We start from the raw sequence: 17,572 nt of genomic DNA, 5'->3' as shown, positions 1-17,572 counted from the left end.
TATCAAATGCAGCATGACTTCCTGTGGTTTAATTACATAATTTAAACAGTCAAATTGGATATATGATCCTGGTTTCTAAATAGCATCTAGTGACTTTAAGAATCAACATGAAATTCAAATATAAGCTCCCTGAGAGCTGCTACTACATTTCTTTTGACTATTCTATGACTTCCAGCCCAGGAAACTGAACCAACACAAATAATAAAAGGAATAAAAATTAAGCCATACTCTTTGTTGTCAGGAAATCAGTACACAAAAATTAGTGGCTGATTTGCTGATTTGTTTATGCAATTATGTTTTTCCTTCTGGGAATGAATTTTCATTTGTCTCTTATGGGTCGTTGACATTCTTAGAGGCAAAGGAATTCAAGACACAATTCTTTCTCAATTACTAGTAAATTCAAGTTTATTACTGTTTTGCAAAAAAAAAAAAAAATCCATGTAATTGGTTGATGTTGATGTCAGTTACTTGACAAGAAATGAACTGTGAAAGTGAACCACCAAATGCCACAGGTTTAATACACTTTGAAGAAAATTACAACTGCCTGGTGGAAGGGGCTGCAGGATGACAAAATGAGAGGTTTATTTAGCGTCTGGGAGAAGCTTATAAAAGAGCTTAAATCCTCATTCCTTCTAACATCTTAACAGCTGTGCAGTTTCTTACAAAATATGTTTTATCGTTTCAAGAAATGCTGTTAACCTCGCAGTTTTAAAACTGAATGAACAAGGCCTCTTGGACAAATTGAAAAACAAATGGTGGTACGACAAAGGAGAATGTGGCAGCGGGGGAGGTGACTCCAAGGTTAGCCTCAATGTCACCAAAAGCGGGTAAACAGTATGTAAAGTAATAGGTGCATCTGCTGGGAGACATAATTTAGACCTACTAATACCACCGGAGTTGCTAGTCAAGTCCCTTCGCAAACTTAGTATGCAATTACTGTCAAAGCAAAAATATTTGCCAAAAATATCAATTTGGGGACACACTAACAAACCTAACTAAAATAGTCACTGAAAATCTCTGGCTCTGAAGAAGGTATGGATCAGACATAGTCCTAGGAACCTCAGTTTTGGAAAGCAGGCTTTTGAAAGAGCAATTAGCGAAGAGGAGAGAGAACAGAGAAGATGTCTGTCTTGTTTTCCTCACCAGAGCTGCCACGAAATGTTTTTAAGTAATAACAATAATCTGACTCCACTAAATCAGGTACCTACCAGAAAGACATTTCTCCACTTAAAACTCTCAGGCTTCCATTAAATAGCAAGTTGTATAACAAATCAAAGGTAATCATGTGAACTAGACATTTTTTGTCTTCTGTAATGGATCAAACTAAAGAAATATCGGGCTACAAAAATAAGACCAACTCAGCTTTATCTTTACTACATCCCTGTCATATTTCCAGCTCCATAAAATAATGTCTTACTTTTATTTCTAAGCAGTGTCTAAAGAAAAAAAAAGGCATACAATCAGCAGAAGTTATTAACTAGTGTTCCAGAACTCTTCTTCACTGTGGATAGACGTAAAGAAAACAATCCAAAGATGGGAATATTCTGACTGAATTTTCTTTCCTTACATATCTTCAACTGGTATGTAAGAACATTGAAAAATTTTAAATATACACTCTTTCTTTTAAATTCTAGAGAATTGCCCAAAACAAGTAGTCCTGCTCATCTTCAGGTTGTTGGTTGGGCTACAAATTCTCTCACTTGCCTGGCCACCAAACCCAGAGAATTATGCTTTGTTTAAAGGGTATATCTGTCAAGGAGGCTGCGAACCTCACCCTCTTCCAATGTTGGTAACTTCCCCCTCGATCCTGATCTGAAAAGCCTTTCAAATTCAGCTCACTTGTATATTTCCATCTTATAGACAACCTTGTTGCAGGAGGAGAAAAAATAAACTTTGCAAAATGAATATTCTGGCCACAGAAGGAGGCATGAAAAAGGAGGAGACACAGAATTGTGTGGACCCAATTCTGATCATCCATCTCCTATCCTGAGGGAGAATCTGAGTCCCTGGAGATAAAAAGCAGAGAAAAGCTAGAGAGAGTCGTCAGGGATTCTTCTGAGATGGTTCCCCTTTAAGACACCTCCATTCAAGACAGCAACCGTATGTTTTCTTCAGAAGTATTAACTCTTTTATATTTTGGAGCCCCAACTTGCCTAGAATGTTCTGATCATTTCCATAAAAATATGAATACATAAATACATACATATATACACACATAAATAGAAAATTACTCATTTACACTAATAATCTACTCCTCTATGCAAATTAGAAACGTAAGAAAATGTACTCTAATAACACCAGAGAAAACAAAACTGAAGATATTCTATTCAATTAGAAAAACTTTGTTTGCAAATTTTAATTTTTATCACAAATATAAACAAAGTATGACATTGCTTAACAGATAAAATTTTCCACAAAAAATTAATAATGAATTCCTGTTTTAGTGTATATTAAAGACTCTTAGATTCTTTCCAAAGAAAAATAAGCAAGCAGAAGCAGAAATGTACACATAATGGAAAAATCTATGTAACAAAAGTCATTTTAATTTATTTAAATAAGGGATTGGACAACTCAATTGAATTTTAATCTGTTTGCATCCAACATTGGCACATAATGGACACCAAATAAATATTTGTTGTCCAAAGAAATAAATATGAGGCTAACTTTGTAGTTTTCAAAAATCAAAATGCTTATTCCTGTACTTTCACCTGTTACTTTCACCAAACATGAACTATAAGATGATATTCTAAAATGTTATTTCATATTTTGAGTCATTTTCTAAAATGTTATAAAAATTAACATAAAATGTATGTTAATTACATATATAATTACAGTATGTTCTATTTTCCCTCAGGAATTTTGTTTTCACACTAGAAAAATATTTCTAGTAGGTTGTATATTGATATAATATTTATCACCAATAGAATAGGTAATAATAATAATACGCTACTCTGCATTTATTTTAAAAGGTGATATTTTAAATGGCCTGACCTAACTTAGAATCAAAGTAAATTACCAGGAGACAGTTGCTGCTTTTAAATTTTTATTCTGTAGCTCCTTTGGGTGACTGATTTTCTTTTTAAACTTACCTTACCCCTTCCATTTGGCCTGATCTTTATCGAAAGAGGTGAAAGGAGGAAAAGTGCTGAATTGGAGGAAGAAGCTGGCTCCTAATCCTTTGCTAAGTATAAAGCCAAAGCAGAAGAGAAAATTAAATACTGCCAGTTTATCTACAAGGCACATTGTGTGAAATGCACACTCAGTGATCTCAGCACAAGTATACTATAATCTGGTGTGATCTGATTTTGACATACAGAACCTTAGTAGGAAAAAATTAACTTTCCTAACAGTGATTCATCTGGGGAAGGGGGGAAAGCATGGAAAGCTGTACCACACATGAATATGTTCCAGTGAGGTGCTAATTGACCCACCTGTCATTTACAGGATTATAACAAGGAAAGAGATCTCCAGCCTTGCATACAGCAGCACATTATTAAAGTTCTGCTTTACCTGGGCTATGCACCAGTATCTATGGGTAAAAGAAGAAATACCCACTGTTGATTGATTGATTTAATGTAATCAACAACTGAATTATTTAGAGTCACAGTGGCAGCTTCCAGTTCACAAAATAATTAGCATCCCCACTCAACTGATAGCCATTCCCAGAGCATGACCAAGGCAGCCCTAGGCCAGAGGCTCCACAGAAGAAATAAGGAAAAAGGTCTGGTATGTTAAATGAAATAAAGTGGAAAGGCATGATTTGGGAGGGGATGATTTGTTTGAAAAATTACTCCTTTGAATGTTATTGTGCTGTGGCCTTTTTTATGGTCATAAGAAATTCATACTCATTCTTGTGAATAACAGAAATTTACTAATTGGCAATGAACCAATTTAAAAGTTTCATTGCAAAGTCTAAAACTCATATCCCCTTTGATTAATCTGATATGATTTAGTCTGAGCACAAACGATATACAGAATTTTATGCCAATTTTTATGTGAGTTGTTTAATCCAGGTTCTAGTTGGAAATTTTGGCAATACTTGTAATCATCAATGACCCATAATGCTAATAATATCTACAAAATTATTGATCTTTTCTGTTTGTTTTATACTTTATTCTCCTCGTATATATATAAAAATAGGCATACTCATGGATGTGGATATTCATATTTAAGTCATTCTGTAAATGTGGTTATCAAATAATGAGTTCTTTAGGAATTATAGTAAATCTCACAATACCCAGTTTTTAATTTGGCATTTTGAAGAATACAGCCCATTCCTGACTTTAAAATATGTTATACTTGCAAATGGCCTTCTCCCCAGCCATGGAAACCAATGCAATAATAAAGTTATTATTATGGAAAATATGCATTCATAAGCAGGAAAAAATGTTGTAAACAAAGACCAGTAAGGGATGCTAACCCTTGGAGAAGGACTCTCCTAGTAATGAATTTCTTGCTCAGTGCCTGACATTCCACCAGTTGACCATTAAGCTTGGTTGTTAATAAATATCTATTATTCAAAATTCCAATCTAATCTTATCCTCTAAAACCAGACTACTGGAGTGAATAGCAGAAGGGACAAAGAGGCAAGGGGAAAATTAAGCAGGTAGGAGAAATGGTCCTTAAGAAGGAAGAGAGATAAGTCAAAGGCAGTCTTCATTTAATCCAGGGGTCCCCAACCCTGTCTGCAACCTCTTAGGAACCAGGCCACACAGCAGGAGGTGAGCAGTGGGCAAGTGACAAGCTTCATCTGCCACTCCCCATTGCCTGCATTACCACCTGAACCATCCCTCCCCCGACCCCTTGGAAAAATTGTCTTCCACGAAACTGGTCCCTGGTGCCAAAAAGGTTGGGGACCGCTGAAGTAATCCATATTTTTGCCTTCAGCTCTCCCATCTATAAGAAACTTTAAGGAAACTGCTTTCATTTTCCTTCTCTTTTCAGCATTAAGTCCTCCTCCTCCCCACACAACCCATGCAAGAAGTACAATATAGACTAATATAAGGTACTTTACACACGCGTTAAAAAGGCTTTGGTGAGCTAGCCTGGGGACCTAAAAACCCTTAGTATCAGTTAAACAAAAATGCTTGTCCTGGATTCAGAATAATTTAAATGTAATAATTTTACAGAGCCCCTACCCTGAGTCAGATATCCTTGTAAATATTTTACAAGGATGAATGAGATGTGGCTTCTATTCTCAAGGAGTTCACAGTTCACCAACAAACCCTCAGGTGTGGTTTTGTAACAATCAATCACTTCATAAATGGAAGTGGGGGATGTAATGTGGGGGTGGGGAGGTTATAGACAGTAAAATCTAGATTAACTGGGGCTAACCAAGGACCCCAATTAACCATAATCCTCACCCCACACCCAAACTCAGTTTTTTAGTACAAAGCGTTAAATCATGCTGACATTAGATTTTAATCCAAAAAACAATATAATATTTTAGGAATGTGACAAGTGCATATGCTTAAATTGAACAATGAACCTTGTAAGATCTTTTGACATTGATACAAAAATTAAATTGAATTCAGAAACCAGATAAACAAAAAGAAAAACTTATATTTTAGAAACTTTTTTCAGAACAACAGTACCAAAAAAAATGGATTTTAGTTTAACTGTTAATCAGAAAACTCAATTAACCAGAAACCCCTATTTCCTAAGTCTTCTGTTGTTAATATTTTTAATTACACAGACCATTACAAACCCTGATTCAGGTACTTCCTAGCTGACTAGATGAGTTAACCTCTCTGTGCTTTGGTTTCCTCATTTGTAAAATACAGGTGATAATAGTAACTAAACATGTAAAATACTTTTAATAGTCCCTGGTACATAGTAAGTGCTCAGTAAATGTTAGGAATCATCATCACCATAATTATTAATGCATTACCTAGTTGTGTAGATAGGTTTATAGAATTAATCCCTTGGTAACCAAATAAATGTATGCTGTGTTTCTCCAAATGCACTCAACATTTCCTAGAAGAAGTGAGGCATTAAGAGATACAGCCAGACAAAATGATTGTGGCAGCCTTAAAAATGTCAAGAGGAATGCAAGGAGTCTCTCTCTGAATGTAAAAGCAAAAAGAAACAAAAACCAAACAACCACAAAAACAGTAACAACAGAAGATCCTAGGCATTACTGCTTCCCATCCATCTTCTTAGGCTTTATTCTACACACACAGAGGTTAACATGGGAATGAAAGCCAGAAGAATTCTTAGATTCCTCAGAACACTGACACTGACTGACAAGTGAACCTTTCCTCTCTGAGACTCCTTGTATAATATTTAGTATTGAAGGACTCAAAGACAGTAGAAAAGAAAAATGGAATTTTATAGTATGAGGAGTTTGCCTGTTTATAAAAGTCTTGGTTACCCCTAACCTATCATGTATTTGTTCTAAGAATTTATAGAATATATTATAGTTACTGCACTTTATACTTAGAGTATATTCATATGGTAGACTCAAGATAGATGAAAATTATTTCTGGTGATATTATTTAAGTTAAATACTGCAATTCAGAAGGAAAATATCAGCATGGGGTTATACTTTAAACTAATGATTTACATATTTGTCTTATAAGGACTTTCCTCTGCATGAGGTGGCCCTTTGTCAGTAACACCTGAATCACCCTCCTCTTTCAATTAGGTCTTGGATGAGAGTGGCAAAGGAGTCAATTTAATGATGGATACTGTAACCATACACTTAAAGCACAGAGTAAAATTCTACTAGCTGAATCATAATGCCTGCAAGAAATGAAACCAGGTCTATCTAGCTTCTATTTTAAGCCTGTCAACCTATAGCCACTTCCACTAATTTTGAAAGAGAAAAAAAGGAGCTTCTGGATTTTGAATGACTCCACATTTATGGTGGGAAAACTGAAAATGCTCAAGAAACCCAATCCAGGCTAATAGTTTTGGATTCACAGTAATTGCATACATTTTATTTAAAAATCGTCCCTAGCAGTATGTGCCTGTTACCTAAAGCGATGGAGCAGGCCCCAGTTTTATGTCTGATTTGAAACCTGGGCCTACAGTACAAGACATAACACCTACTGTGGTCTCTGCTCTGTCACTTTGCCATGCGATTCTAATGTAGTTTTACTTGAATAACATAAAATAACATATATAATGTTATTTATGTTATTTTCCACGTGAAGAACTCCTGTAAACCTTGCCGTTTTGAAACTCAGTGAGGCAGGCGTCTTAGACAAGCTGAAAAACAAATGGTGGTACGATAAAGGTGAATGTGGACCCAAGGACTCTGGAAGCAAGGTCAGTCGCTGCAGTTCGGGGCCTCCTCTTGTGTTCACGAAACAGTAAATGGGAGCAATTGTCAAGAGTATATGGAAACAGCAAAAACTAAATGTTTCTCTATACACTGCCTAAACTAGAAGCTAATGTCATAGATTTAAGCCAAAGGGAGTATCTTTTCAGAAAATTGCAAACTGCTCCTCAATATAAGGCTTTTAAATAAACTTAACTGTAAAAATATAAAAAATAATAAAATTCCTATATTATTCTCAAATATACGTACCACTAATAAAAATAGTGCTTTCGGATTTGGTTTTTGTTTGTTTTGGAGGCAAAGACCATGAAATGTATTATTTCAAGAACTGATGTATTCTCAAAACAGGAAATGGGGAATTGATCAGCAGTCATCTACAGAAAGAATATTTTAAATATTAAATATATTTTATTCAGAAGTTCAGTCTTTTGTCACTATTTTGCCAAGCATTCCACTTTAGTTTGAAGATGACCTGTTATATTTTTATTCTGATAAACAGAGTAAACCTTCCAATTCTGTTCTATCGAAATTATTTTAATAAATCAATGTTTATGAACAATATCTTCAGCTTCTAAGATCTCATTCATGAATTTTTTTTTAGAACAATGCAGGAACCTATAGGCCTGATCATGTTGAGTACAAATGAAAATAGTGTTACAAACAGTTATATTTTCATTTAAAGAAAAAAATGTAGTAATTTATCAGTGAATCTAAATACCTGCACAAATTAATAGGACATAATGCCTGAAAGCCATTGTTGAGGATTCTTGAAATCTTCATTTATTTTTTCCTGTATCTTCTTTTAGAAAGAAAAAAATTATTGGTTATTCTACGACATTAAATAAGTGACTTACATATATAAGAGAACCTCAGTTAATTTAAGAAAGAGACAGTAATGTTAACTGATCTCTATTCAGGCTTCTCCCTGTGTTTTAATCACTTTTGTCTGCCTTCGAACCAGAGTGGAATGAGAAAAGCTTGGCCAAATAATGAAATAGCTATTTCAAACACTTATGTAAATTTAGAGAAGCAAAAGTACTTAATGAGTGATTATTTTTAAAATGAAGTTACCCTAAATTTTTGGTCCAATCAGTTGATGTTATGGCTAAGAGGACAGTGTACATAGTAATTTTTAAAATTAAACCTTCTCCTAATAAAACTATTTAAGCTTGCACAAAACACACTGCTGACCATGGGGCATCCTTCAGGTAGTCTACCCAAAATGCTTATTCAAATAATGTTATATAATATATATTTACAATTTATGAAAAATTATGAATTCTTGTTACAATTTTAATATCTTCCAATAATATGCTTAACTATTTCTGAATTTATTATGAAATAATATGTATTCTAAATCTCTGGAGAATAGTATGTCTAAAATATTAACTGATCAAGCATTTTTAAGTGAAATGGAATCATATTTTAAAGTCAATAAAAATAGTTATAAATCTGTCCGTAAATAATTTAGTTCTCAACTGACCATGGAAAAATTTGTATATTTTTAAAGTATCTTTTTAAAAAGTTTCCAATGTGTTGCATATATAGTTATTCCTAAATAGTATATAATATGTTAAAGTGACACTTTCCAGGAGATTTCTTAAACAGATGTGACTAAAAGAACAAATAACATGTACCTTAGCACACTATTTGCATATATTTGGTAAAGTCATGATGAACAAAATGTGAAACTGCTAGCTTAAAGTCCCTTAGTTCTTTAAGTAGGAAGCATGAAGTTAAATTTATTCAAAAGAAATATCAAACATTAAAAATGTTTTAATGGAGGGAAAGCCAAAAGAGGTTTCCTTCGCATGTAATTGGGTTTTAAAAATGTCATTTTCAAGCTTAACAATAATAAGCCCACTTCTGCCTATGCTTATATATGACTAAGTATAGTGGTTTTCATTCTATATTTAGCAATGATAAAATGTTATGGATTTTATTGAATGTAATCACACACAATTTATTGGTAATCATCATAACTTCACTTCTGCCAAGACCTATAAGCTTTATGTTTAAATCCATAAAGCAACACCAGTGACTTATACATGTTAAATAATTTCAGGTTAAATTAAGCATTTACTTTAATTAGCTGTTTGGATTTCATGTGTTCTTCCATCTTCTGGATGTGACTTTCCACAGTTAACTCAAGTGTCTTTATCCCCCCCTAGGACAAGACGAGTGCCTTGAGCCTGAGCAACGTAGCAGGCGTCTTCTACATTCTGGTTGGCGGCTTGGGCTTGGCAATGCTGGTGGCTTTGATAGAGTTCTGTTACAAGTCCAGGGCAGAAGCGAAGAGAATGAAGGTGGCAAAGAGTGCACAGACTTTTAACCCAACTTCCTCGCAGAATACCCAGAATTTAGCAACCTATAGAGAAGGTTACAACGTATATGGAACCGAAAGTATTAAAATTTAGGGGTAGGACTTAGGGCCTACTACAGTGAGTGGGTGATGCATTCTGTAAATGCAGTGTTGTGACCTGTCTGTGGTGGTATTGCTTGCTTCTAATTTAGAGCTTTACATTTTTGAAAACTTCAGTGCACTGTTCAGTTTTCTCTGGCTGCAGATGTACTGTTCGAAACTTTATGTTGCCAATAGATATCTGCATTGAAAGGGTTCAAAAGACAAAAACAAACTTCCAGAATTGCTCTGTAAAATGTTTTAAACAGTATATTCTACCTGAAAATTGGGAGAAATTTGAAATTAGATCTGGGTTTCCTTGTACACAGAACAAGGCTGTGTACAAGGCTAATCTTCTCTGGAACAAACTAATTTTAAGGTAAATGCTAACAAAATAAGCATAAAACCTGTTTCAAATTATCAAAGCCTAGACAGTTGCCTATTTTTAATAAGGTTGTGCTGTTTTCTGAGAAAATATATGTAAAATCTCCAAGGCACATAGTAAGCACTCAATGAATTTTAGCTCCTATTCTAATTTGTTTTATATACATTAGCCATCTTTCTGTATTTTTAAAGAGTGAAATCCTGCTGTTTGTTCATCTGGCAGTAGTCCTTGAGTCAGACCTTTAGGCAGGAGTGATCATCAGAATATTGACTACAATTCACATTTATTAGATGAAATTCAACTTTTATTTTCACAGCATCACTAAGGTGAACAGGCATTTTAGGCAATTTCTCCATCAAAGATGTCAGCAATATATGTTCATTAGGAAAGACACAGTAAAAATAAAAATTGCAGTGAGTATTTATTGACTTTTGTTTTCATTTCAATTGCTTTTAAGTAAGCCAGATCAGTCCCACTTACATCCTCTCATCATGTGACAATAAAAAATTATAAGCATTCAGTGAAATATAGGATGGAGGTCATTTTTTTTAAGACTCTAAATGTCTAGTACTTTTTCCCTCTGATAATAGAAAATGGTTTTAAAATAAGATCTGGAAGCATTTGTTGTTGCTTTCCTTAAAGTCAGGTCTCTAAAACCCATTTTCTGAAATTATATATAATGGCCATTCTATTACAATGATAAATGAAACTTTGAACTCCCAAGAGACACTTAGTGCTTGATGTACCCTAGAGTCAAACCCAATATAATTTTTATAAGAATAAGATGTATACCTGAGGTTATGCCAGGTAAACATGCTTGATTTTGATATTTATTTATAAAAAAAACTATTGAGGGAGTTCCCTGGTGGCCTAGTGGTTAGGATTCCGGGCCCAGGTTCAGTCCCTGGTCAGGGAACTGAGATCTCACAAGCCTGGTGGCATGGCCAAAAAAAAAAGCTATTGAAATACTTGTTAGTATCTTAAAGCAAAGAGCAAAAGCCATCCCTTTTAAACCAAGATCTAATTGCTTGTATCCATAATCTAGAAATCAGTGACTGAGTACAACTGTACATAGATAAGCCCAAAGTGGTTCTTTCCAAATTTTGTGAAAAAGAATTGGGAACAAAATCCTCAATTCACTCAGATCAGAATGTTTAGAGTATGTCTTCTAATAGCAGAACAACAAATTATGATGATATCAAGGTTTCTTAGCGATTATAGTAATGCTTTCAACTTAATATTTACAGAATTGTGGAGAGATTTTTCCCAAACTGCGAAAAACAATATCTGAGAAGTTTTCAGAGCCAATTATTTGGACATTCTGTGATGAATTTCATAAGATATCGTTTAAAAGTTTTCTTTAGCATAGCAAATGCATTCTAGAAAAATTCTAGAAATACTCATGAATTCTAGTTCAATACGAAGTTCTGGGAAATTGCTAGAAAGAGATATGAATTCCCAGGTTATGTACATAAAATTCACATGTAATAAATGTTTTTGGAGTCAGAACCTAGTACTGCAGTTCATCACATGAATTGCCTTTAGAGCTGAACTTTTAAGACAATAAATTTCAAAAAAATAAAGCATTCATATCCATATGACTTTTTAAAAGACTTAATGGCATTCAGAGCAAATGAAATGATCTGATTCTGTAGAGAAGACTTGAGAGCAAGCATTTTCCATTGTACTCCCATATTAAATGGCTTTTTCCTTTCAAAAATTATATTGACCATAATTATGAAAATGACTGATAATTTAGATAATATTGTATCAGAATTTCAAAAACAAAACCTGAATGTCTACTTTAAAAGTGATCATCCCTCAAGGGAACCCATAATTAAGGTCACAGTCATTGGCCATAACATCCAACCAGAACCAGAACCAGACTATATGGTAAATTTATAAGAAAGTTTTCCAGTTTGAGTAGTCTCAACAGGGTCACACAAAGATGAATAGAAATGACATTTTATGTAAGAAGCAGGAGATATAAGTATAGGAAATAAGAATGCAGAGAACTAAGAATACTAAGATTTAAAGAGAGAATAAGCAGTTGTCAAAGACTTATTAACACTCAGTTGCATTAATCCGTAGAGAAGGAGAGATTACTTGAGGGTACATGGAATACTCCCTGTTTTGATATTTTCTTTTCCTCATAAAGGCAATCAAGAAAATAAAGGGAAAAAAATAGATTTTATGGCAAAAGCTTTCTGAAAAAATCACAATGCTCTTATTAATTATATTTTAATATTTCCTCTTCAAAAAAACTTAAAACTAAACTAATAGATTTTTTAAAATAATTATTTTACTTAATATTAAATGTTGAAAGGGAATCTGAAGAAACAAATTCAGACTGTCGTATTGGTTTGTTTTAATTTAGTGATGAGTAATTTCTGTAGAGGTTGTCTCCTGAGTCCTGATTATAAAGATAAGTAAAATTTAATTTTTGAGACTGTTCACTAAAGGTGAACTATAATAATGACCTCGGTGTTTATCATACATACATCAGTAGCAAGTTGACTTCAACTTTCTGAAGTTATCAGGGTAACTGATCTCAAAACCTTCTCATTATAACAGTTTCTAATCCAGTTTTTATTTCATATTTAATACATCATTATTCTAATATTTAAGTTACAGGGCAGAATAAATATAGGGATGGAATTTCCTAAAGAATTAGGTAAACTTAAATTCACAACAGGGAATTAAGACACAATATGAGTTATGAGAAAGTTATGATAAGGCACAACAAACTAAGGGAATATCTCCTTTACCTTATTTCTTTTTGAGTTAACGTTAAATTTCAGCTACTAGAAAGAATTTAAAGGCAATGAATGAACAGCAAGTAGATTTTCATAATAACACTGCCTGTTTCTCCTCAGTGTAGTATTATTACCTGCTACCTAATATGACAGAACAAGAATATAATGAGGATTTCAGAGACCTGACCCCATAACATCAATCCGGGAACTTCCCCAGTGATGACCGTTCAATGAGGCATTGAAACATGCCCCCTTTCAGTGCACTTCCCTTTAAGCACTTAAAGCTTCTTAAAATATGAGCTTTAACTTCCATAGTGGGCATAGAATGAACATTATGTCACTAATTGTCCTATTCTGGGTCAATATCTATAGCTGCTGTGAATGAATGAAAGTATCTGTGGATAGATCTGTGTTCTGAAAACAGGAAGATCTGTCGTAAATAGTCTATATATATATAGTTTGGTTAGACAATTCATCACAATTTTAAGAGTACAATCATTTAACTGTTAAGACATTTTATAACAAGAAAAAAAGATCCAAATAAAGAATGTTGTCAAACCTAAAGAAGCGTTTAAGTTGGACTAGAAATACCAGGGTGTAGAGTGCAGCAAGTTAAAAGATGTGTCCTGCCTAGATTTGCCAAACAAAATCTTGTTTTATGATTTTAGAATTAGTTCTTAAACAGATAGGACCACAAACTCTAGAGTGATTTATTCTTCCAGGTAGTTGAACTTTTCTTTCCTGTGATAAGCAGTTTTCATATGACCAGAAGAATATGGAAAAAATGCAGATGTCTAATTATTGATATTTTGGTGTTTGTTGTGTCATATTTTGTTGAAAAGACAGAAATATTGTAACACTCCACATTCTTTCTGTTTCCTTTCCATGCAACCCAGCTGACCTTTTCTGAAGCCATAAGAAACAAAGCCAGATTATCCATCACTGGGAGTGTAGGTGAAAATGGCCGCGTCTTGACACCCGACTGCCCAAAGGCTGTACACACTGGAACTGCAATTAGACAAAGTTCAGGATTGGCTGTCATTGCATCAGACCTACCATGAAAACCAAAAAAATAATTGAGTGCCTTAATTAAACTGTGTTGGTGACTGATGGAAACGCAGCCCTGAGGGACACGCTAAGTGCAGGTCTTCGCAAACCAATCCTTTGGCTGAGAGCGGGAAGTACGTCCTAAGGCGCCGAACATCAGCAGCAGCAACATGTGCATGAGCTCAGCTCGGAAACCCAAACTCAGATTTTATATCAGGAAAACTCAAAATTTAGAATTTTTTTCGGGGAGTGGGTGGGGGGAGCTGGGATGGGTGTATCAACAGCAACAGATTTCACTTGAGTGGACCTTAAAACTTTAAATCAGACATGCGAGTTAGCACATTAAACTGTGAAGTTCTTGCTCAGAAAGGCCTCAGTCTTCACTCCAAGGGATAAAATAGTTACAGAAGTCAATGAATATGCTAACCTGTGTCTCCAGAACACCCGTATATTCAATGGAAGACTATCCAGCCAAGAAAACAAAATCACTAAACTCTGATAAGAAAATAATAAACAAACATGTAAATCCTGTGAAAAAATTTAAAGGAAGTATTTACACTTACTTTGGAGAAAACAAATACTGAAACATGCTTGCTTTTTAACTGACGTAAATTCGGTAGAGGACAACACAATTCTTTTTTCTAACCATCTTAGGGAACAATACATTGCAATAATTGAAATAAATGCCATCACTGTAAGAAACTTTAGAGACTTTTTTAAAATAAAAGTTGTTGGTCATCTTCTTGTTTGTTGTAACCTTCACTCTGTCACATGAGTCAGTGTCCACAGATTACATTTGTCTCACTACCAGGAACAAAAACAAAATGAAGACAACATTAACGTAAAATCATCAGTCCACAATGTAGACTCAGAAGAGACTACGGGTCACTCATGTTATCTATATTATTTGTAATCTTCTTCTGTGTACAAAATTGTGGTTTTTGTACCCACCAAAAAGAATAAACAACAGACATTCTTAAAATATTTACAGAGCTTAAAGTTTTTTCTTATCATTATAAAAGTTATTTGAGAAATTGTAAGACTATAGGTGGGATTGTAGAAGTAAACTGTGGGCCATATTTAAAAATGTAGCAAGCCCGTATTATTTTTGCATAGTAAGCTACTCTTTTTAACAGATCTTTGCTTCATTAGCAGTTAAATTGTCAAAGATGGAGTGTTTAAATTGGGGAATGAATCATTGTCATAACAGCAACATACCCGTTAATTATGTACTGAAATTTTACTTGGCTGTATTTTGCTGCATAAAATAATGTGTCTCTTGGGCTTCTCTCCCCATTCCCATTGTTCCATTTAAATCATTTGAAGCCACTAATAATATTTTGTGGTAGACAACAAGAATTAGTCTGAAGAATTAGTATGAAGAATTAGTCTTTGTTGGAAATTATACATGTTTATTTACAAAAATCACCTTAGTTACGTAGGGATTAAATTAACTTGGTTCAAAAGGAGGTTTAGATCATTTGAAATAATAAGTACCATAACACAGATAAACATCACAATACTTAGAGATCTGGGTAGAAAGCACAAGACAGGATGATTTTAGAAGTCTGGCCTTGAAGGATGAGTTGAGTTTTCATAGGTGGAGTTTTTATAGATGTTAAAAACCTTATAGGTGAGCAGTGACCCAAAGTTTGGCTTGTCAGTGGATTGTTTAAGGAGTATATGCAATTGGATGAGCTGGAGAGAAATGGGTGTGATATCATGGAAGATAAAATTGGAAAAGGTGAAAGACTGTTCACCTTGCTTCAACTCTCAAGATTCTCATCTCCCATTCAATTTCTGTACTGCAGTAAGAGCAATCTTAAAAAGTGCAAATCTGATAGCTTACACACAAACACACACACAGAGTTCCCTCAGGAAAAATTGCAAGCTCTTGAGCAAAGCAAATGAATTACTTTATAATCTGGTCCTTACTTATTTCTTCCATGAATTCTCTCCCCCCTACCCAACTTCTGCTGCCTATAAATGAACCTCAAAAGCAGGGACACTGCATTTACTATTTCCTCAATCTATAACACTTCCCTATTTCCTCTTTACCTGACTAACTGGTACTCATCCTTCAGTACTCAACTCATATTTTACCTGCCCCAGGAAGATTTCCATGACTATCTACCAGCCCCTGCCCATGAGACTGAGTTAGGTGTCCTTTTGATGTTTTGTCCCCATCACAGCACTTACCATACTGCATTGTAATTGCCTGTGTACTTGTCTGTTTAACTACTAGACTGTAAGCTCTTTTAGGGCAGGGACTGTCTATCTTGTTCACAGTTGTATCCCCAGCACCCAGCACAGTGCCTGGCATATTGTAGGTGCTTAATAAATATTTGTTGAATGAATGAATGAATTGAATTGAATTGAATTAATTTAATAGAAGCAAGAAAAGACAACATCATTCATTATTAAGTCTTTTCCTCATTAACAGTGTGTGTTAAGTATATAGTGAGTCAAAGTGAAGAGTGAAAGTTGGCTGATTTCATGGCATTGTCTACAGCACTAAAAAAAAAAATATGATCTGATTAATTTTCTGATCAGATAAGAAGGTATTCCATGTAATTGTATCTAGCTGTGAAGTAATTTGTTTAGCTAGAGAAACTGTCATTAGGTAATTAAGGTTTTAGCCATGCTTCTAAAAATAGCTTTCATTTAAGTCACAGAGTGGATTAGTGATGTAAATTTAAGAAGTTATATTTCTTATAGTTTTATTTCTATATTAGTAATACTATTATATGTTTAAATTTCTGTGTTCCTTATAGAATAATTTTGCCAAAAACAAAATTTTAAATTTGACTTTAGTAAAAAGTGATATCTATCTAGACTCTAATCTGAAGAAATGCTATAAAGCTAGGAAATGTGATTTTAAAACATGTATGTCTAAGTTAAAAACATTTAAGCTAAAAACCTTAGTTCCATAACGTAAAGAACTCAATTATCAAGCAGGCATGATAAACACCTAGGGCAGAATTTCCTGAACATTTTAGGAAAAGCCAATTTTGAAACTACGTGAGCTAGTACATGATGACCACATTTGAAAGATATAAAGAGCCCTCAGGAGAACCACTTTGCTACACTCAATTCAATAGCTACTAATTGAAAATGCCGCACTGTTACTACACTTGTTTCAGGCTTGCTTCAGGTCGCTCCCTGGTCTCCCACCTATCAACTGTCAACTCATGCCATTTCCCTAAGGCATAGCACATAGTGGATGTTCAATATATTTGTCAGTGCATAAACACAACTTTATATAGTCAGTATCAGTGAAAAAAATGGTCTAATAGTTTTCCCAGAAAATAGACTATCCCAATTTGCAAAATCAATAAAGTGTTAATAAGAATAAGAACTAAATGAAAAGTAACATCTAGGAGAGTTTCTGAAAAGACAAATTGAAATTGCACAGATTCATTTGCCTTATATTTATCAATATGATGCTGCATGAAAAGTGTGCTTTTTCATGCACATTCATAAACAGTTTTTAATTTCAGATAGTCCAGCAGGCTAGAGTACTTAGCATTTGTAAAACCAAATGCAAACGTAATCAGTAGTATGTTTATATATTTTCTAAACAGCTAGTACCAGTAATATTTTCAAAAGAGAGCTGTTCTTTAAGAAAATATTTTGATAAATTATGAAGAGCAAGAGATGAGATTTGGAAATTGTATCTCAAAAAACAACAGAGAACT

The 17,572-nt window shown here is 34.1% G+C and overlaps 1 protein-coding gene across 8 annotated transcripts in view; it reads left to right on the top strand.

The window, feature by feature from the left end:
* GRIA4 (glutamate ionotropic receptor AMPA type subunit 4) overlaps positions 1-16,235 on the top strand; it is a 548,948-nt gene extending 532,713 nt beyond the window's left edge. For 3 of the 8 annotated variants that reach the window (XM_082409903.1, XM_082409906.1, XM_082409905.1), the window contains 3 exons: positions 7,158-7,272; positions 9,457-9,591; positions 13,724-16,235. In XM_082409903.1, coding sequence (XP_082266029.1) covers positions 7,158-7,272; positions 9,457-9,591; positions 13,724-13,888 — 415 coding nt within the window. In that variant the 3' untranslated portion in view covers positions 13,889-16,235. Of the gene's footprint in view, positions 1-686; positions 802-1,860; positions 2,101-7,157; positions 7,273-9,456; positions 9,705-13,723 lie in introns of those variants that run through there. The other 5 variants (XM_082409907.1, XM_082409908.1, XR_014250098.1 and 2 more) reach the window with 5 other exon arrangements.
* The last annotated feature ends 1,337 nt before the right edge of the window (positions 16,236-17,572 follow it).

This window comes from Balaenoptera physalus, assembly GCF_965194825.1.
Source record: "Balaenoptera physalus genome assembly, chromosome: 10".
NCBI classification, from domain to species: Eukaryota; Metazoa; Chordata; class Mammalia; order Artiodactyla; family Balaenopteridae; genus Balaenoptera; species Balaenoptera physalus.
This window is presented reverse-complemented; position numbering and strand designations above follow the sequence as displayed.